The sequence below is a fragment of the Serinus canaria genome, chromosome 4 (genome assembly GCF_022539315.1).
Source record: "Serinus canaria isolate serCan28SL12 chromosome 4, serCan2020, whole genome shotgun sequence".
NCBI lineage: Eukaryota > Metazoa > Chordata > Aves > Passeriformes > Fringillidae > Serinus > Serinus canaria.
Window position 1 is genome coordinate 27211453 of NC_066317.1, and position 21704 is coordinate 27233156.

Consider the following 21704-nt stretch of genomic DNA (forward strand, 5'->3'; position numbering starts at 1 on the left):
ATAATGTTTATGGAAGTAGCAGAGGTGTATATATGGTTTAAAGACACAGAGAAATATGCTGTCTGGCTAATAAGGAATTAAAGATGAGTAATGTCAGTGTAGAGAGCTATGTTATCTAAAGTTGGCCAGCTGAAAACTGCTTGTCCTCTTCAAACTGGCTTTGGGGATTGTATATTTTACTTGCAACTTGCTTGGAACCCTAGTCCTGAATGTTGCACCTTGGAGACAGAGGGAGCCTTTTGCAGGTGCTCAGCCTTTGGTTAACCTTTTCATAATACAAATCAACAGAGATGAAATGGAGAAGGTAGCACGAGGTGAGCAGGGCTCTGGTTAACCTTGTCTTGCTGCTTATGCACCTGCAAGGCTGGGTTTGGTCTTTATTGGCTCATCTGGAAGAAGTTTCCTCAAGTGAGGAACCAACAGGAGTGAGTAAACCTCCCAGAATTAATTTCTTTGGAGGAATTTATTTTCTCTTTTTTCAGGGAGATGGCCTGGCTGACAGCTAGGTTCTGAGAGGTAAAAACATCTCAGTGTAGAAGTGTTTGAACAACACTCTTGGGCACATAGTGTAATTCTTGGGAATGGTCCTGGGTAGGGATAGGAGTTGGATTTCATTATCCTTGCAGGTCTCTTCCAATTCAGCACATTCTGTGATTCTCTAAAACTAGCTGTGCTGGATTCAAAGCTGTGCTCTGGCGGTGGCTTAGGGTAAAATACACCTGAAACTCATCTTTCTATCGGCTCCATTAGGGAGTTTGTGGCATTTTTGCTTACCTGGCCAGGGGTGAGCCTTCCTCTCAGGCTTGACAGCCTTGTGAGATCGCGGCTTTCCCGGCTCTGGGCTATGGTGTGCTGGGCTGTGCGTGTAGGTATTGGCACCGTGACCCGTGCCTGCTGCGGGGAGATCTGGTGTTCCCCGTTCCCCCGAGCGGCCCGAGGGGCGCCTCGCAGTGACAGCGCTGCCGCCCGCTCCCTCGCACGGGCATCGCGGGCTGCCAGAGCTGTCGCTCAGGGCGGACGCTCGCGCTGCGGTACCCGCGGCTCCCCGCGCTCCGGGAGGCTCGGGGGCTGCCGTCCCCCGCACACGGCAGCGACGGCGGCGGGTCCGCCCCGTCGGGGGCGTCTCCGCCGCGGCGCGGGGCCACCTCCCCATCCCCGCCCCCTGGCTCCCCAGTCGCGTCGGCGGCTGGACGGGAGCGGAGGAGAGCGAGTCCATCCGCGCTGCCAGCCCGCCCCGTCCCGTCCTGAGCCGACCCGAGCGGGCAGCGCTGGGGGGGAGCCGCCGCCCCATGCGCTGAGCGGCGGCGGGATGGGGCCGCGGGGCACCGGCGGCTGGGCCGGCCGCGCCGGGGCGCCGGCTCCCGGTCGGACGTGCCTCCTGCCGCTGCTGCTGCTGTGCGCCGCGCTCCGGAGCCTGCGGGCCAGCCCTGGCAGCGAGGGTGAGCGGACACGGGGCGGCCGGGCCGTCGGGGCAGCGCCCACCCGGGAGGGTGGCCGCCCGGCGATGCGCGGCTTCGGACTCGGCGGATTCAATTTCGGGACATTTTGGGGGAAGTGGAGGTGGGCTCTGCCCGCGGGGAGGCGGGTACCGCGGCGGGGATGCGGGCGGCAGCGCCGATGGGGCAGGGGGCTCCCGGCGAAGGGAGGCGGCGGTGGCCGCGGGCAGGCTGGCACGGGTGGGTGTGCACAGATGCCTTGGCACGGGCGCTTTTGGCAGCGGGTGTTGCCTTTCTGCGGGGGATGGATGAGTGCGGGGTGGGTGCGCACGGCGGTGCCTGCTCGCGCTGTGCCCCGGGAGTCGCACAGGTGCATCGGAACGGGGGTGGCGGGGTTGGGACGGGGGAGTTCGCACGGGGCAGGGGCTCTGGCGGGGCAGGGGAGGCTCCCGGTGGGGAGCCCTGCAAGCACTGGCCGCAGTGCGCTTACTTCGTGGCTTAAAATACACGTATAAAACGGAGATGAAGCCGCGGCGGTGGCGGTGTGTAACCCGCAGCGGAGCGCGGCCGCTGGGGACGGATTTTTTTATGCCTTTGATCTTTGTGAGGCCAATGGCCAAAAACGCGTCCAGGCTTCTTGTCTAGCAGGATGCTTCCAGTCTTTGAAATTGGACTGGGATTTTTTTTCTCCGTGCGTGGTGTGGGCACTGCTCGGTGCTTTCTAATATTTTTGGGTCCGCGGGCAGGCTGTAATGTGAAAGCAATGGGTGGAGAAGTTCAGCATCTGCAGGGGATGCCAGCGGCTCGAAGCAGGCTGGCGTGATGCACCGTAATTATTTGTGAAACTCCTTTCTAAGGAGGAGGAGGTATGCAGGGGTTTGTAAAGGAAAACCGAACCAGAATTTCAAAGATGTGGCCTGAGGTAACCAGCTAGCTGTAATTTATTTTCGAGAGCGAGAATAATGTGAATTGCAGTTTTCTTAAAAAAAAAAAAGTGCAGAGGAAGGGGGAAACACTGTTCCTCTGTGTACAAAGATATCTAGTGTTCGGGAAGTGCATGGGTTTGGGAGATGATTGAAATGGTTTGGCTTTGCCTTGGTTAGATAACAGTGGGCCAAATCCTTCTGTCCCCGTGCAATTTCAGATGATTTCACCCATGGGAGCAATGCTGTTGAGATGGCGTGGCTGATTGAGAAGGGCTTTCCCTGTTACCCACCTTCGTTTTAGGAAACATGCTGTCCTGTGTGAGCCCGTCTGCCATGATACCGTGCTGAGAGACCAACAGATGCTCCGAGCCCCGTCTCAGTCATCCTTGCCAGCTCTCAGAAAAGCTGGATATTACTGACTGAGTCAACGGGACCATTTGCCGAGCACAGAGGTGCCTCTGCGTGAACAGGCAGCTGCAGAATAGGACTTTTACACGATAGGAAACTACTGGAAAGGATTAATGAAGCTGCCTGCAAATGGCTTTAGTGGCATCTTTACAGGGAGGTTGCGAGGGAATATTACAGTAATGACGAGCAGCGTGAGCGCTTGCTTCGCGGTGTCTCTGCTGCTACTTTTCTGACTGCTGCTCTCTAATTTCCATCTCCTCAGCAAATGCAAAGCTAAAAAGCTGCTGCTAGGAGGGGTCTGACTGTGGACCTGAACTTTTTTTCAGTAAGCGCTGTCCTTCACTGCGAGGAGATCTATTTGTAAACAAGCGTTATTTGACAAGTGCTTCTCGCAGCGTCTCCTTTGCCAATTGCTAGGGAGCAGCTCCGTGCCTGGGAATGGCTCACCCTGCAGTACCTGGAGCCCAGTGCATGAGAAGCCTCGGGCAGTGAAGCCCTCCTGTGCCAGCTGACACTTGTCACCAGTCTGGGTTTGAACTTGGCTGCTTCTGGGCTCTGATGAGAGAGCTTTTCCCCTGGGGTTGGTTCTTCGGCTGGATGGGAACTTTATTTTTTGCTGAGATGGAGGTAGCCATCTTAGACCAGTGAATAATGTTTTCAAAAGTTGGTGGTATTGGGTTTTCTGGGTTTATTTTTGATTTATTATCACCCATCCTACTCAGCGTGGGTAGCCAGCTCACCAATAACCTGTGCTGTGTAGGCATGGAGCACATCAGTAGTTGCATAGATGATGACAAATTATCAGAATAATTTTTTTTCTTTACCACTGCATCGTGTTTTTTGTTTCTCTAAATCTTACTGTAACCCACAATCACTTAGTGGAATAAAATACATGCAGTTAACGTTTCACAGTGTGTGATGCTCCATTTTACCCTCTAGTGGAGGGAACTTAGGGGAAAACGCTTTAAAAAATCTAAGTTATGATTCAGAGGGGGAAAAAAGTGAAATCATTGTTTTAGTTCCTTATCACGGAAGTAGCTTTTTCCATGAGTTTCAGAAGCTCCTGCCATTTTTATGGAGAAGTAGTGAGTGCCCAACCTTTATCACAAATCTAGTCACCTTCATAGATATCTCTAAAAATGGATTGAAGGATATACATTGGGAAAAATGAATTAATTTTTCTCCAGCCTTTCCTGTAATAGCGAAATAAAACAGATTTTTATTTTCATCACCTTTCCTCAGTTTATATGTTAAAAGCAAAACATGTTGTGAAAGAAGCAGGCTCAATACTATTTCATGCATTTTCAAGTGTTGTTAAGCCATTATTTTTAACTCTTTAGCAGAGTCCATTGTTAAAAGCAGATACTTGCTTTTTGTTTTGAGTAATGTTTAAAATTCAGAAATTAGTCCGGATGAAAATATTCCAAAGAGTACCCTGAAAGCATCATGCAATTTTGTGAAGTGCTGGTATTCCAGAAGTGCATGATTGCTGTAAAATGCACTCCCTATGATCATAGGGTCCAGAGGCAGCCCTGCAATATGCCACTGGGCTTCCTGCACTGCCTTTGGTTTAAAAATGCATGTGTTTTAAATCTTTCTGTTGTAAGTACTAGGGTTTGGGAAGTGGCTTGTATAAATGTTTTATGTGAAACACAATGAATGACAGATTTGGTTGAAGAGTCCCCCCATTCACCCTAAACTGTATGATTTGTTACACATAGCCCGTGGATTTGAAGAGGTTTGCAGATCACATTTGGCCATCACTTAGATGACCTTAAAAAGTGTCATGTGGGAAAATTATTAAAATAATGGAATGTGTTATATCTGATTGCTTGCAACAAAGTAATTCCACAAGATATTTGCATAATTGTAATTAAACACAGAGTATATTTCATTTTGGGGCTTTTCAGAAGAAGTGCTGATGAGGCAGTGCTTAACAACGAAGTGTACTGTTAAGCAAATCAAAAGAAATGCACTTTGCAAGAGTAACATCGACTTAAATAGAGGTGAGAAAGGCAAAATGGATCTTTGGAGTGTGTTGTATTTGTTTTAAGACTAGAAGGATATTATTATTTTTTATGAACTCCTGCTTTGCTCCTTTCCTTCTTAATTGTTTCAGGGCTTTTTGAAGCTTGCTTTATCTCAATGTATCATTTGTTATTTGAATGAATGAATAAATGAGTACAATTAAAGGGGTGGGTCTGGTGCTGGCAAAAATAAAGAAAGGTTGTAATTTGCAAATTATTCATGCCAGAGCCTGAAATGAGCCTACCTGTTCTCAGTGTGTTGATTTGTGTCTGTATGTGTTGTCTCATAGTGCTATATAATTTCTGTGTCATAGCACACAGATAAATGCATATTTAGTTATAACATCACAATGTTTATCTTTAATTAGTGAATTAAGTCTTTTTCAGGAAGTTTTTTTTTTTGTGTAGTAAAAGCAGGTGGGGAAATAGCCTTAATTTTCATATCAATGTATATAAATTAGTCTAATGCTTCAGATAAAAATACACACTATGAGAACATTCTGCTTATTAGGTTGTACTTAGTAGCTTGGCTTAGACTGTCATGCATTCACACAACTCTAGCATTTTGTGTCATTCTGTAGGTGTTGAGTGCTGCTGGCATGCATATGCCTTGTGTATGCAGAGCAGGTAAGTCTGGACACATTTCAGTGTGCTCACAGTGCCTTAAGGAGGCTTCAAGGAGTTATCAGTTCTGTATTTGGTGTATTGCAATGGTTCCCTGTGTGCTTTCCATGAGAGCAGAGCACAGCCTCAGTGCCATGTGTTTATTTTACTCACTGGAGCAGTCCCATTAACTTTGAAATTTACTGCAGTGGAATTACTGGTATGAGGAAGGACAGCTCATGTCTAATGGTCTTTTTGGGATCTGTCTGATGTGTGATTTATGGCTTTTCAAGGGGTTTAGAATGACTCAGTCATGGCTTTAAAATGGAGCTACTATCCTTTTGACAGTAAAGCAACATTTGAAACTCAGCACTTTTAAGTATATGGCTAAAAGCATTGCTGCCTAATGACACGTTTTAAAAAGGGAAATAAACAATGGCACAGATTGACTCCAAGATAGTGCCTGTTTCCTCTCAAAGCTCATCTTAAAAATTGTGACAAATAGTAGAAAACAGTCAAACTGTCTCAAACAGTAATTGTCTGCTTATAATGTGGTACATTTTGATACTATAATTTGATGTATAAAGCAGCTATTTGCACATCATGTACAGAGGGGTTAACTGGCAGCTACCATGGAAGTAAGGGAATTTATTTGGCTTATGTGACAGATTATTCCCCCTCCACTGTTAACTCTCCCACCATTGACTCGCTTTTTAGCTCCAGTATACAGTCCAGTTCCATGTCTGCTGCTCTCTTTCTGCTAAATAATAAAACAAAATCTTGCCCATGGTGAAATGTTTATTTTTTGCACTAGAAATTACAAAGCTTCTTACAGCAGGCTTGAGGGAGGCACAGGTGGTGAGGTAAGAGCAGGATTTGATAAAATCTGGCAGAAGTTGAAAGGGTGGGACAGCTTTTGACCTGATGCCCTGCTCTCTGTTCTTGCTGGTTTTATGCTTTATTGTTCCAAGGATGTCCATGCTGCTTCTGCAAGAATCCTGGTGTCCAGCATGTGCTGAGCACAGAGCCCTTGACCTGGGAAAGTCCAGCTGAATTAGCTCAGCTTAGTGATGGTGTTGGACCCTTTTGGCTTTGTGGTCTTGACCAGACACAGGTCTGTTAGATCCCCCCAGTCCTTCTGACTTGGAGCTACATTTCTGGAGGTCCCTTCCTGTAAGTGTGAGAGAGTGCATATACTTGAGTAGAGATGAGCTTTGAACACTGCTCAGGGATGTCAGGAAAATTAAGCCCTACCCCAAAATAGAAAGAAAACAAACTCATTTTGCAATTTTAAAAAATTTTCTCGCTTCCTCTTCAGGAATAAATTGAAGTCTGTATATGCAATAAGGGCGAAATGAGAGAAACCCCAAACACGCACAGATTGTCACTTTGTAGAAGCACTGAATTTCTTAGTTAAGTGCTTGCTTTTATGGAGGAAAAACTACTCACTCAGCTCTTCAGTAGAAACACAACCTACTACTGTCCATTAAAAAGGTTTAAAAAAGAATCTGTTTCTTTTAGTAAAACATGTGAACGCAGAATTGACATCTGTCACAAATGCACCTTTCTGAGTAACCATAGGTGCTGCTGAGAGATGAGGCCTCATTTCAACCTGAATGGACTTGAGCTGGGTATTTTTCTTTCCTCAGAGAATGGTGCAGAAATACTGTGTTAATTATTGCAATGGAAGGAACAATTTTTTTTAACTTTCTCTTCACTAAATTGGTTTTCTTTGATCTCTGTTAGAAAAAGTGATGTGTATTTAAAAAGCTTGTAGAGGATTATTTTATTCCTCTGAAAATATATTTTATTCTTAAGATGTTCCTGTTTTTTGGCAGAGGCAGAACGGAGAGCTGGACTGTCCTTTGTGTTCACGTTGTGCCTGTCCCTCACTCTGCTCTGTGACTAGCTGGACATTGAGGTGGCAGGTGAAAGCATTTGCTGCCCCAGTTGCTTTCACAGCCAGCTGTATTGGCAAACTGAGCACTGGCCTTCAGCAGCTTAAGTTCTCTCTAGGGATTTGTTACCCTTTGAGTTGTCTCTTTGACCTATTATATCTCTTACAGTCTCAGTTTTGGTATTTGCTATCTCTCTGGTCAGTGCATGATCTGAACCTCTCCCAAGGTTTAATGCACTTATCATCTTGGAGGTGGAAAGCAATTATCCCTGGCTCCTGCAAGGAAGCTGCTCCAGAGCAGGCAATCAGGAGGAGTTTCAGGCACTGTGATTCACAGCACCTGGCTGCTGCTTGGTGTGGTAGGTGATGGGTGGGTGGCTGTTTGCAGAGATGCAGAGCATATTGCCTGCTCTGGACAAGGGTGCTGGGAGCTGCTGGCTGCCCTGGGCTGTGTGTATGAGCCCAGCTTTCCTGCTTCTGCCTTGCAGAGAGGGCTGAAGATGCTTTGGGCCAGAATAATTGCCATGGGAACATTTCAGTGGGTGCTGTTTCACCAGGAGTGGTGTTGGTGGGTGACACGCTCCTTTTCTCTCCCTCTTGCCTGGCATTTGAGTTGTGCAGCTGGGTGTGGTAGGACCCTGACCAGGTAGAGCTGCTCAGGTGACCACTGTCTGGAAGGATGAGTGATGCCTCCTGGGGAAGGTGATACTATGACAACAGATCTGGGAATTCCTCTGTGAGCTGATCTGGCATCCCTGAGAAGGAAGGGGATTCCTGCTCCTTGTTTTCCTGCTGGCAAGCAGCTGAGAATTGGTTCAGCAAACTGTGCCTTGGGGATGTGCATGGACAGCAAACAGCACCCTCAGAAGCTGAGAGCTCCTGGGTTTAGGTGGCTGTGTAGCAGGTGTTGAATGTGTAGGAGAGAGGATAGAGCCCTGGGCTTGCAGGCTTTCATGTCATTTGGTGCAGGGGGCAGTATTGAAGTGTTTTCCGAGGTGTTAACTACTGGGCTCTCTAACCTGCATTACTTCAAGTTAGAAAGAGATCAGAACAACCAGTCTGAACTTTGTAATTCCCAGAGGGGATAGAGGAACACCTGAGAGAAAATCAATTATTCAGCATCAGTAATGAGCACTTCTTGATGCTTCTGAGTGGACTTGTATCACTTCTTAAAATGTCCCAAAACAGTGAAGCTACTTGGGGAAATTATCTACATGCCTGCTTTTGTAAGATAATTTCAAAAAAAACCCAGCCATTTTAGCTTATCCATCCTTGCTTTACTAATATTCAAAAGCAAATTCTTACTAAAATGTGTTGACAGTGTGCTGTTCCCACTAGCTACCTCCACCCTCTTCCCTCCACAGAAATAGAAGGGATAAACTGTCAACCCCCCTGCAAAGCCAATAGATCATTTTAAACATTTTTTTCCTCCCAAATGCTTGCTAAGCATTATGTCAGTTCCTCTTATTTTCTACTTGAATGAATTCAGTGGCAGCAGAGTAGTCATTATTTTTAACAGGAAGGCTTTATTGGTGGTGGACAGTGAGCTCTTGCAAGTCCACTGGTGGTGAAAGCTGACAGCCTTGCCAGGCCTGGATGTACCTGTGCCAGATTTCTTCAGTTTAGTTATATGCATAACAGAAATTGATCTCAATGTCTTTTAGGAACAGAGGCCACAGAGACTGTGTGGCTTTTAGTTGTTAATTTAGGGAAGAAGGTGAGATTTCATCTCAGCCCTGCTAGCAGGTGTTCTGATTGCACTGAGAAAGTGTTGGGGTGCTAACATTCACCTTGACTCTGTGTGTGCTTGATAAGTTGCTGGCTTTCAGCAGGGTCTTGAAGAAATTGCCTCCTTCAGTGGCTTGCAGATGCCTTGACAGTGGTTGGACGCCCTGATCTTCAGGACACCACTGGGGTTTTGTTTCTCCATGCAGGCTGGCTGTCAGGTTGCAGGTGCTGGTTGCATATTGCATTCAGTGGAAGCTTCTTTTTCTTTCTTAGTGGTAAAGTGATACTTGCCCAGATGGTTACCCAAAAAAGTGGTGCTGCAGCCAGCTCAGAAATCTGCTGTTGTGTTGGTACAGTGTCGTTTCCAGTGATTTGAGTGAGAATGGAAGCATTTTCCTGGCTTTCTTCACGGTGAATAAACACTTTTCAGTTACATGGCGATTTTGGTGGAATAGGAGTGCTTACCATTAAAGAAAAGCAAACCATTGCTGGAGTTTTTAAGTTTCCAGGCACTTTGATGTCAGGCTAATCCAACCACTTTCTTCCATTAAGTAATGTATAGCCGGAAGAACCAATGACTGCTTCTTGTTTTGACTGGAAATTTTTGTAAGGAAGAACTCTGCAGTTTTCTGGTTGCTTTAGTGGGTCAGGTTATCAAAGTGAGCTTTGGGTCTCTCTCCCTGGTGCTACAGCTGGCTCTATGCACGTGGGGAAAAAATGCAGCCAACCTGAAGAATTTTGTCAAAGTGCAATATCATTTCCTTGTAAACAGTGTGTTTAAGCAAATTACAGATGTAATGCAGAAATTACTGGATTAAATTCTCTAGTTGGTGTTATGATTGCAATTGTCCATCTGGCCTTAAAAATCTATGAAACTGTGATGCAGATTCAAGCATTTTGGCTCTTGCTATAAAAGGGAATCATGATAACTTGGATCAGAATGAAGCCAACATAATAAAATATAAATCTGCAGTTAATATTAGTTTGCAAGTTCATTAAGTAATGTATACTTTCCTCCTCCAGTGGGCTATAAATAATAGGTTCTGCTGCAGCTTGTACTCTGATGTAGCTTGTTTCCACTGATGGAAATATTTCAGAGGCTCTTGCTTCTGTGTGTTTTGTCTCTACTCAATGTAGCTAATTAATTCAAGGCATCTACTCCCTGATGCCCTTGATTTCTTTTGAGAGTTATATTTTTTCATTTGTTTTTGCTTTCATGGGTTATTTTTGACTTTCACTTCTTGGAGTACCTTGGATATATACTTTTTACAGACACACTTGGCACAACAGGGAAAACTGTTGGACAATGAATGAACTGCAGCAATGAACTGCAATAAAATCAGTGAAGATTTATGAAGCAGGAAAACTTTGACCCATTATGATGATGAAGATTCCTCTACTGTCCATGTGTCTTGGAAGTGCTGTGACCCCTGGAAGTACTGGAGGAAGGATGGGGGTGTATGCATTGTAAGGAGCTCTGTTAATGATGATGTTGGCAGCTGTGCCCCCTCCTTTGGGTGGAGGGGAGTAAAGGCATGAAGCTTGGTGGAAAGTCTGTGATGGTATCCAGGAGACCTTCTGATGAAGTGCAAAGTGCTGCTGTCACATCTTGTCCTGTACCTTGACCCCCATCCAGCAGGACGTTTCACCTCCTGCTTAATTGTCAGTGAGTGTTCCTGTGAGAGGTTTTTTAAATGCAGTCGTTCCCATGAGCTGTGAGTGTTGGGTCAGAGCTGGGGCTGCCTTGACCACCCACAAAAAGGTTGGAGCTACTTTGTGTCCTGCAGCGTGTGTGCAAAGGCGGCCAGGAGCCTGGAGGAGGGTGTAGGAGCATGACCTTCTTTCACAACCGACTTCAGCCTCAGGCTACCAAAAATAACATTCAGATTCCTGTTCAATTTGTAACAATTTTAGTAAAGAAGAGTTTTCCTTCAGTTGTTAAAAACAAAACATTTTTATTTAAGTGTTAACTTTTATTTAAGTTTGGTTAGTGTTAGTTGTTTAGAAATGTGCTACCTTAGAAATCATGTGATGTCTTGAAATATCTGTGCAGGCTTTCAGGAAGGTTTCTTTACTCCTGTTTGTTTTGTGATGGAAGGTGGTTTTTAGGGTCAAAGAGGATTTTCTTTCCCTTCTGCTTTAGGTATATTTCAGTGAGAAAAAATAAAAAGAGATTCTTATGGCTTTACATACGGCTTTATCATGGTAAAAATTCCATCAGCTTTTGCTATCCTGATCATTTTGTCTATTCTAGAGCTCTTAGTGTATACTTTGGTAGGGGATGCCTTGTGGAAAACCTCAGCTTGCAAATGGTGCTACTGAAGAGTGGGATTGTTCTAGTGTATGATGTATTGGAAATTAGCTCAATGACCACAGCAACTCTGAAGAGTTCAGCTTTTTTATGCCTACAGAGAATTTGCCCTGGTGTAAGCACTGAAGGATTTCCTGGAAGATCTCTAGAAACTGAAATGGCAGGAGGATGTGTAGCTGGTAGGATCAGAAATACTCAAAGTTCTAGACTGTTGGTGGGGCATTTTTGATTTTTAGCTTGAGGTTTTTTTCCCACTTGAAATTAGAGTGAAGAAAATAAGATGCTCTGGATGATCCTGCTCCAGCCCAGAGCCAGAGGAGCCATCTCACTTCAGTGATGTGATCAAAACAATCCATGAATTGATGGCTTCTAATTCAGGCATTGTACCATCATTTCAAGCCTGTCCTGCTTTCTCCTGGGCAAGCTACTGCTGCCACATGTTTTAGGTGGCTGTGCAGGTGAGGAGCTCTGCTGTGCTGGGGAGAGTTGGTTTAGGTCAATGTTGAATTTCACGTGCTTCCTCCCAGCCATGGTTAAGCTGCTCAATGCCAGTTGTATGACCATGACAAGGGCATTTGTGTAAAAAGCTATATCCAGGCTCCTGACAGAGATTCCCAAGTGAAAAACCACTATTAATTCACCAGCTAGAGTTCAGGGCAAGGTTTAGATCACGTCTGTTTTTACTCTAACTTGATTGCTCACCTGTAGTAACCAGCCTGTCAGAGAACAAGAGTGTATGCAAACTCCCCAGGCTGTTATTCTGTATTAAAAAAAAAAAAAAAAAAAAGGGGCTGTGGTATGACTTTAGACTTAATCATCATTTATCCTACCCTGAAGGCATGGAAGTTAATGATGATATAGATCTGTGTGGTTTTGTGTTCCCCTTGACTGAGCATTAGAAATAATTAGGGCTTGTGGGATGGATGCACTGATGGTGGAGATGAGCAAAAAATATAATATATTATCTTCCAAGTTTGCTGGCAAAGGTACAGGTGCTAAGTGTGTGCTTATGGGGTCTGAGGTTTCTTGCTTTTTTGTTGAGATAAAGGTAGCTGCTGCTGATGAGAAAGGAAGTGGGGATAAAGGACTTCTGTTATTTTGGAGCCTTTTAAGATAATGGGCCAAGCAGAATTGCTAGTGATTTCTATAGAGATTTTGTGGGGGGTTTTTTGGGTGGTTTTTTTTTTTTTTTTTTTTTTTTTTTTTGGAGCATGGTTAGCTCTGCAGTATCCCAGGTGCTCCTGAGTGCAGCTCTGGGTTGTGCATGCGGAGCAGGCAGTGCTGGGGCAAGTCCAGGAGTCACCAGCTACACAGGAGCTGGCACCAGACCTTCTGAAGTGTGCAAGCCTTGCACACATAGCTGGTGGTGTTTCTGGATTACCTCCTTTGGTGTCCTGAGTGTTTGGATTATTGGTTAATAAACAGCCACAGCCAAATACATGCTGATAGTCATCACAGGTTGAATAGGGAGGAATGGTTCTGTTCCTGTTTTCCTCTGTTCCAGGTGTCTGTTTTACCTGCTGCTTGCTCACTGATTTTTCCCCAGCCTGGCCAAGTAGCATTTTTTTGATAAAAATCATTTTAGCAAAAATAATATTCCTGCCAGGCTGGAAGGTGGTGGGAAGAGAGATGGTGCTGAGCCTGTCTGGGCTGGTGTAGTGGGACCAGTGTGTGTTCCAGTGACCTCTGTGGCAGTGCAGGATAGGAAGGCTGCCTGAAAAGAGCATCCCCAAAGTGTGCATAGCACCACTGCCATGGGGAACTCCGGCACCTGGGCTGCTGGAGGAGGCACCCCTCCCTTTGGAGTGGGGGATGCTGGGGCCCTGTTTTGAGGCTGCACTGGGGTGAGGTAGTGACCTGCAAATGGTGCAAGTGAAGGACAGACATTCCCAGTGATATTCTGGGAGGGTGTTGACAGGGAAGATGCAGACACCTCATATCTTGACAGAGCAAGTGATAATTTGTGTTTATATACTGGAATTTTGGGGCTTCTCAAAGCAAAACATGTCTGTCCTTGGAGGTGGTTTAGGTTACTGGCTAAATCTATTCACCAGAGCGGATGGATGCAGTGCAGTGGTTCAGGTGCTGCAGTGTGGAAGCAGCCCTGAGCAGGGTAGGTGATAGCTGCTCTTGGGGCAGTGGGTGCCTGCTGTGCCTTACAGCCCCTCAGAGCTGTCTGAGCTGTGCTGGGAGCGCCTCTGGTCTCCACAGCAGCCCAGAGCCAGGGGCAGCTTCAAGTCACTTGTCACTTTTGCCTTCCTGGCACAAGAGTTTTGAGTTACCACATGGTGCCTTCAAAAGGTGTATTCCATCCTATTTATTCATGCAGAATGCAAGAGGATACAAGAGGAATTGAGTCTTTTCTAGCTGGGGATTTAGTATTCATCTCTGCTAGCTGACTCACTAGTCAGAAAATTCCCACTGACTTGACTTAGAGTTGAATGGGCTGTATTATCTTTTCATATGCAGAAAATTATTTTGAATTGGAAGTTAATAACAGCAATTTAAAAATTGTCATTGATAGAAAGATAATACAATATTTAGTTGTATCATGTTCTTTTTATGATCTGATGTTCGAATAAAGCACTTTTTCTGCTTTTTCCTTAATTAGCGTGTCATGAAGAAGCTTGTGACATCAAACACAGCATCTAATTACATTCATTAGTAGCATCTCCAGGACAACTTTTAATTAAGTTGTACAATGTAGATCAATACTTGTTTTGCATCCATTGCAACTTAACGACAGGAATATACTGTTCTGCACAGTTTAATTACAGTGATTGTAATAGAAGGAATTTGAGTAAACCTGCCATTTTAGCAACTTCACTGCTGTCTCTTGCTTTTTAAAATAGTATACAGTTATAACACAGGACATGTTATTTATGTGTGTCTTATTTTGAAGAAGACTTTGGGGTCATTCTTTTTATCCCAAGAAAATAGAGTCTAGCTCAGGAGCACTTGGATGACAGTGCTTGGCTTCAGCTGCAGCTGGAGAAATTAAAGACCATTTCACCTGGAGATTTCGTAAGGGGAAAGACTGGACAGAACTGGGTGACATATATCTAGTGGTAGGTGATAGCAGTAGTTTTATTTTGCACGGGCTGTGGTGTGATTGTATGTTTACTTACTGTCAATATACGGTCCAGTGTAGTCTCTGAGTATTGCTTCCACCACATGTCCTGTAGTTTGGTAGCACTGACGGCTTCCAACTGGTTCTGCTTTTGGCAGGAAAAAGCAATCCAGAAATAAAAACCCTGAGCCACCAAATGTGGTTTTTGCTCAACATAACAAAAATATACTTGACCAGGCAGAACATGTATACCTTGTAGTACTGTCCTGCATTAATACTTGCATACATTGTGAAAATATCTGGATAGACAAATCACTTTTAAGATTTGCCCAATCTGAGAACTCTGTGTTGTATTTTTTGTGTTTTGGCCTGGTTTTGAGTACAAGGGACTATAGCAGTCAGCCTTCAGTGCAGTACAATGATAAAGAGTAAATTGATTTAGAGAACTTTGTTTTTTTCCAAACTAAATCAGTTGCTTAGCCTTCCTTTATTTTTAAATATTCCTTAATATTTTAAAGGAGCAAGCTTTGCAGTATAGTACTTCTGGGTTTTCTTACTATACCTCTATAAATGGTATAACCCTGAGGGTTAGTTATGATACATGCCTGCTTCAAATTTGTGCATACAACCTGTTTGGTTGTTTTGGTTTTTTGTTTTTTCCTGTAGCAATCTTTAAGTATCTATATCGTTACAATTCTAAAGGAAAGAACACAAAACCTTAGCACCCATTTCAAGCTTGTTCTTGGTCTAGATAATCATGTGCTAGATAGTCTTGAAAGTCCAATTACCAAAACTTCCAGTGAGATTTTTAAAGAGCACACAGGGTGGAGGTCAGGAATTGAAGACCCAGGGAAGTAACTTCCTTTTCAGGAAGGACATGACTACAGAAAGTCAGGTCTTATACAAATATACTGAGAGAAGCCAGTGTTGTAATCTGATGAAGTGTGCTATTAAGGTAGAAAAAAGTTGCTCCTAAATTGAGATTTTGGATGATAATTGATGATTCAGAGACTATCTTCTGCCTAGAAAATTTAGAGCCCTGGGTGCAGGAGGTGAAAGCTCAGCACAGAAGCTGCTACTGTTTTTCTTAGCTAAGTTAAGTTTGTGTGAATTTAGTCGCTTCTCACTTTTTACCCAGTATTTCAGGAAATAAGACAGGAAAAAAAAGGTTGCAAATTTGGGAATAGTTTTTTTTTTTGCTGTTTAATGTAAGTTGTTGGTTGCTTGTGTGACTTAAATCTATTCATGAATTTTTGTGTGGAGAAGAAAAAAGATCCCTTGTATAGCTTATAATGAAGATGTCAAAAACTTGGAGGAAAATGTGGAAGAGGAAGAAAATTATAGATTGCTGATGAGATTATTACTTGCACATATAATACTGAAAAAATTCTCATTTCATTTTTGTCCTAAGAGCCTGACTATGCCAAAAAATACATGCCACCTTAGAAGAAATGTGTGTATAAACATGCATAGATGTTTGTGAGTGTATATTTGTACCTATATACCAGGTGTCTGATGTATACACATAAACACAGAGTGTGTGCATAATGTCCTTATTCCCCCAGAAGATCAAGGTCCTAAGAATGTGCAGGATCTGGATTTCGCAGAAGTTCGGTGCATTTGCAACTTGGTTTCTGTGGCAGATCTCAAAGGAATAAACTAATAGATACATAGCATTATTTTCATGGTATGACCTCATTGTTAGAGGAGTTATTGCATTGTTATTTTACTTCACAGAAATCCAACTTCCTTGGTTAATTATAAACAATCTGTTCACCAGAGCCATCCATACCTAGAAATATCTGCTGAAGTTTGTAATCAGCCCATGTTCTCTAACAGTTTTTTTCTTTTATTTTCAGTGAATTTACTGGACTCACGTACAGTAATGGGGGATCTAGGATGGATAGCCTACCCAAAAAATGGGGTAAGTCTCTGCTGTTGTTTGCTTTCTCTCTCCCAGATTATACTAATCGTTTCCATTTGGAAAGTAGACTACTGGGTTTAAAAACTCTCTAGAGTGATGTGTCGGCAATGGAGGGAAAAAAATAACTGAAACAACAAGCTATGACTGAAGAAATGGAGCTGTATGGCTAGGGGATTGATTTATTTATGCAGCAGAGCCAGCCACAAGGATTAAAAAAATAATCATGAGTCAGCCTCCTCACTCCTCCCCCCTCACCAAGAAAATCCATGAGGTTATTTAAATTTCTCTTAAATTATAAATTGTTGGGTTTTTTCTTGAGCCTTTGCGGTAAATGTGGAAAACAATTTTTTGGAAGTTAGCTTCTGAAAAGCAAGATCTGTGAGATGATTGTTAGCTTTAAATGAACAAGGCTGTTCACAAATACATCTCAGAATCATAGTAAAATTCTGGGACCTGGTAAGGCTGAAACAGGAGCTGAGTTCTAAGCACCCTGAAGAGCCTCTGTCCTTTACCATTGCCTGTACTAAGAACTGTTCATCCTCAAGAAGAGACAACTGAAGCAACAATGTCTGTGAGTGAAGGGAGAGTGCCAAGAGGATGGAGCCAGGCTCCACTCAGCCGTGCCAAGCAATAGAACAAGAGGCAAAGGGCAGAAACTGATGCACAGGAAGCTTCAACTGAACATGAGGAGGAACTTGGTTATTGTGTGGGTGATCATGGGTCATTGTGTGGGTAACTGGTTGCCCGGAGAGGTTTTGGAGTCTCCCTCACTGGAGATACTCAAGAACCCTCTGAACACAATCCTGTGCCAGTTGCTCTGGGGTGGCTCTGCTTGAATTGGGAGGAGGGACCAGATGACCCACCGTGGTCCTTTCCAACCTGACCTATTCTTGTGATTCTGTAGCTGAAAGAACCTGGCCTCCTAATTTTATACTTCAAGTAAATGGTGGAGCTTAGATGCATTAATACCCTCCAGTGTATCTGTTTGACCTGACTGCATCATGTGAGCAGTCTTGGCTGTGGTTTGTGGTCTTTGGTTTGGGGCATCTGCAATGCTGTACTGTGACAGAGATTTGGTGCAGTCTTGCAAGGTTGATTTCTGCACCATGCTGGCTATTTCTGTCAGTTCCTGAAAGCCATGAGCACTGTGTGAGGTGAGAAATCATCCTAAGTTAGAAATGCTGCATGACTGAGCCCCCCAACAGAGCAAGTCTCAGGAATGTGTTATTCCAGAGTTTTAGTCACCAGATGAAACAGACTGCATAATTGTCTTGGACTCCAGTTGGATTGTCATATAGATGGTGTTTATATAAAATTCAGCCAACCTTGAAAAAAAATATATATTAGACAGTAAATTAAAGTCTGGCTTTCCATATATTCTGTGTGGATGAAAGCTTGTGGAAATGGCAGCCTCACTTGGACAAGCTGCATGTTTACAGGCACTAGTTACAGCAGGGATGTGAAAGCTACACAGGGATCTGATTTTATTTTCAATTCATTCCAAGATCTAATCCTGTTAGGGTTAATCTATAACCTTTTTTTTTTTTAATCTATTGATTTAAAGCTGAGAATAAAACTCACTCCCTTGCTTGTGTGGCCATCAGAATGGCTGGTGCCAGATATGCTGGCAGAGCAATATTTTGATGCCGTGGTGCACCATAAGAATCCAAATAACCAGTGCTTAAAGAATGGTTTTATTTGTTTTTAAACTTTTTTAACATCTTCTGGTATTTTTCCTGTGGTATAAAGCCCAGTTCTGGTATATCCCAATGCCCTAAAAGAATATCCATAGAAAAACAGGGCTGAGAAGTTCAGAATACTTCTGAGTCTGTATGTGTAGATGAGTAAATAAAAAACTAACTATCCTACACATAAGCCACAGTTGTATCTTTTCATTATTTAGGGAAACCTTTCTATACTTACAAGCTCAGTTTCCAAAGAGCACATCAAAGTACACTCAGGAATGCCAAATAAAAGGTTACTGACTCAATAGGGAGATTTTTTTTTTACCTTAATTACTTCTGCTTTGTGTTTAAGAGTGAATTAGGCAGTTGGTTTTCAAATTTCCAGAAATCTTATCTTAATCTTCTTTGTTTTCATGGGACATTATAAAAATCCAGGAGGTTAGTCCAACTGTCTTTATTTTTTTTGTCTAATATGTTTGCAGTAATTTATGAGCACTAAAAAAGGTCTTCCCAAAGTTACTACTCTAATTGCTATATCTGCTCTGCAGTCAGCTACGCTGCAGTTACACACTCTTCGCCTAATTTTTTTTTACAGTATCTACCAAATGTAAGTATTTAAAGTCACTCTTTCTTCAGGATTTGAATTTGGAAAAGGAGGGAGCTTTAACTGACATCCAGTATAGGCATTCTCATGTGTTTTGGGGCATTCTCATACAAATTTGTTCCCTAAGGATGTTCTCCTAGGAAAAATTTTCAAGGTCCCTGTATCTGTCTGCACGGTCCCTCGTGAAGGAAAGGAGCAAGAATGTCAGGATGTGTCACACTTGGCAGTGCCAGAGTGTGTAGATACAAACCACCTTCTGAAGTAAGCTTCTTGATGCATGGTGTTTTACTATTGCTGTGAACAATGTCCTGTGGAGTGCAGTCACTATTCAACAGTGGTGCAGTTCCAGCTGACCATACATTGGTACTCTTCCAGTGCTGCTGCTTTTCCACTTGATTTTTATTATAATCTTAACAGAACTTAAATACTTTTCCTAAAACTGTAAGTGCTAGAAGTAGGAGACTGTAGCAGGGCACAGTTGCTGTTAAAGAAAGCAAATTATTCTTTGGCATTGTATGGGAGTGCTTGGGAGAAATTATCTTCATACCACAAAGGCTCAGGCTGGTAGGTTCTGAAAACAGATTTCCACATGTAAAACAAACAAACAAAATCCCACAAAAAGCCCCTACTGAGACAATTGGGATAAGAGGTCCAGGCAAGCCAAATGAACTTGCTTTTGGCAGATCCTTTGTAGATATCATAGTCTAAACTTCTATTACAGCTGTGTGCCGTGTTAATTTTTGTATATTGAGTATTTCATGTTCCAAAAAGTTCCAGTTCCCCTTGTTTAGTCTCTTGTTCTCCTCATTTTTGCCGAACACAATGGGAAAATGTGATCTAATGTAGGAAATGAAAGCAGCATTGTATGGGAATGAGGCTGACTCTCCAGCCTGGAAACAGATCAGGAATAAAGGTAGGCCTCTTTTCTGCTTGTCAGCTCAAATGAAGAAGTGCTGGAGCAGCTTGAGTTCCCACAAGATCAGACTTTAATCCACTGCTAAACAGTGTGTGCTGGCTCATCTTGTGAGAAGTGGGTTTTATGGGAAGGGAGATGAGCACTTGAGTCAAGGCTGACCTCTGAAGCGCTGTGGCTGGCGAGGCATTTATTTGGGACTGGTTTGGGTGGTGGCCATTATCCTTGCAGCCTGCTTGGCTGGCATAGGAGGCAGGAAAAATCCCCCTCTTCCTTCATATGGAGTACTGAGGGATGCATAGGAATGAGATGACTGATACATGCTATGGCCAAGTTGGGCTTTGAAAGAGTGCCTCTTGGTGAGACGAACCAGCCACTGAGCAGGAGAAAGGGCTTTCTTATTTCTGCTGCCTTTCCCTGAAGGACAAGTAAATTGCAGCAGTGTGCCTTCCTGGCTGCCCTGTGTGGGTCCAGCAGCCTGCAGCAGTTGTGCAGTCAGCTCTTAAACCTGGATTTTATCTGCTAAAGCAGGAGCAGGGTTCCTGTGAGGTCCTCATGGCCATGGAGCTCAGAAAAGGGACTCTCTCCCTGACAGAAGAACATGGTCAGCATGGAAAATGCTGTCCTTTTTGTACTCAAGTTAGGAATTGATCCTGTTATTACCTGCCAAAGGGACAATTTTGACTTATTTCTGCAGTTCTTGTAAGTTTTTTTTAACTTGAAGGAGGTTACTGTGATGACCAGAGGCTGTATCAGGAAAGTCTGGTCCCTCTTGTGCAGTAGTAAGCCCTCCAAGCACATGAACAAAACCAGTCAGGCTTTCTATTAAAGGCTTGTACAGCAGGTCTGAGAAGTCTTTTACCTCTGGAACTATTCCTGGGGCAGTGCTCAGGATTGCCCAAAGTGGGCACATCAGAGGTTTGTGTGTGCATTGCACATGGCTGTGGCACTGCACAGCTCTGACCTGCAGCAAGTGCCTCTGCTTCTCTGGGCTAAACAGACATTTTTATCCTATGGAAGCTTGCCCTGGTAGGAACGAGAGTAAGTGCTGTGACAGAAACAGTCAGGTGAGGTCGGGCAGTGTTTGTGGGCTGTACTGCATCCTCTTCCTCCCTTGACTGGGCAGGAGGCTGTGTCATGCATTTCAGCTTGCTGCAAAGCCATAGCTACAGAGCACCCTGCAAACCCGTGCTGTGCAGTGTTTCTTGGTCTGGCCAAGTGAAAACAAAGTTGCTGATTAAAATAAATATTTTTTTTTAGCTGGTTTGATTTATTCAGCAATTATGTCTGATTTTTGTTCCAGTGGCTCTTATAGGACTGATTTACTTGTTTGACCCTCCCTCCTTTCACTGTTACTTTAAAACTTCTCTATTTACAGATTAGAAGCACTCTTTTTCTGTCCAAACCAGAGTGCTGCACACCTGCTTTGCTTCTGCACAAAGGGTTCTCTGCCATCTCCTCCACCTCACATTGATTTCCCTGAACTGCCTGCAGCACAGAACAGGAAAGTCCCTGTGGTCCTTGGGGTATTGGTTCTGTGCTGTGCCTCATTGCACTGCTCCATGTGATGGCTTCTTTTTTCCTTATGCTCAAACTGGAAAATAAGTGTGTACTGAAGAACCTGAGGAGATGTTAATTTTCTGCAAGGAATAAAGAGCTGTGAGGGAGCTGGATGATTTCTTGCCTGAGGGTAGCAAGGAGGTAACCTCCTTTTGGGGGGTTAGTAAGACCAAATACTGCAAGTTGGGTAATTTGAGCTAGACTGATTCTAAAAGTTTTTCCCAATTTATGTAGGATATTGGTGGCCTTAATTTTTTGTTTGGGGTGGTTTTTTTTTTTGCTTGGTTTGGTTAAGGTTTTTTTTCCAAACAGCATTTCTGGCCTTTTTGGTTTTTTTTTTTATTTTTGAGGACAGGTACCCTAGGGTGCCCCTTTAAAGTTAAAAATAACAGCAGTTTTAGATTACTCAGCATGCTTTGGGAATAGATTCTGTTGTTCTCTGTCAATCTTAGTTCAGATAGAGATTTAACACAGGAATCCTGGATTGGAGGCAGTGCTTGCCCTCAGGGATAGAAATAAAATAAAGGGGGAGGGATGTGGAGTAGTGAAAGGAGAAGGAGGATTCTTGGCACCATTGAGCTGTGTCATGTAGTTATGATTATAATTGGCATT

General features: G+C 43.7%; 1 protein-coding gene across 7 annotated transcripts in view; it reads left to right on the forward strand.

Annotated features, from left to right (window-relative positions):
- The first annotated feature begins 1377 nt into the window (after positions 1-1377).
- Positions 1378-21704, forward strand: part of EPHA5 (EPH receptor A5) — a 193477-nt gene continuing 173150 nt past the window's right edge. For 5 of the 7 annotated variants that reach the window (XR_007777503.1, XM_050973939.1, XM_050973940.1 and 2 more), the window contains exon 1: positions 16252-16330. Coding sequence is in view for 6 of the 7 variants with exons in the window: in XM_050973939.1 (XP_050829896.1) it covers positions 16292-16330 (39 nt within the window). In the remaining variant the exon portion in view is untranslated. Of the gene's footprint in view, positions 1440-16251; positions 16331-21704 lie in introns of those variants that run through there. The other 2 variants (XM_030239514.2, XM_050973941.1) reach the window with 1 other exon arrangement.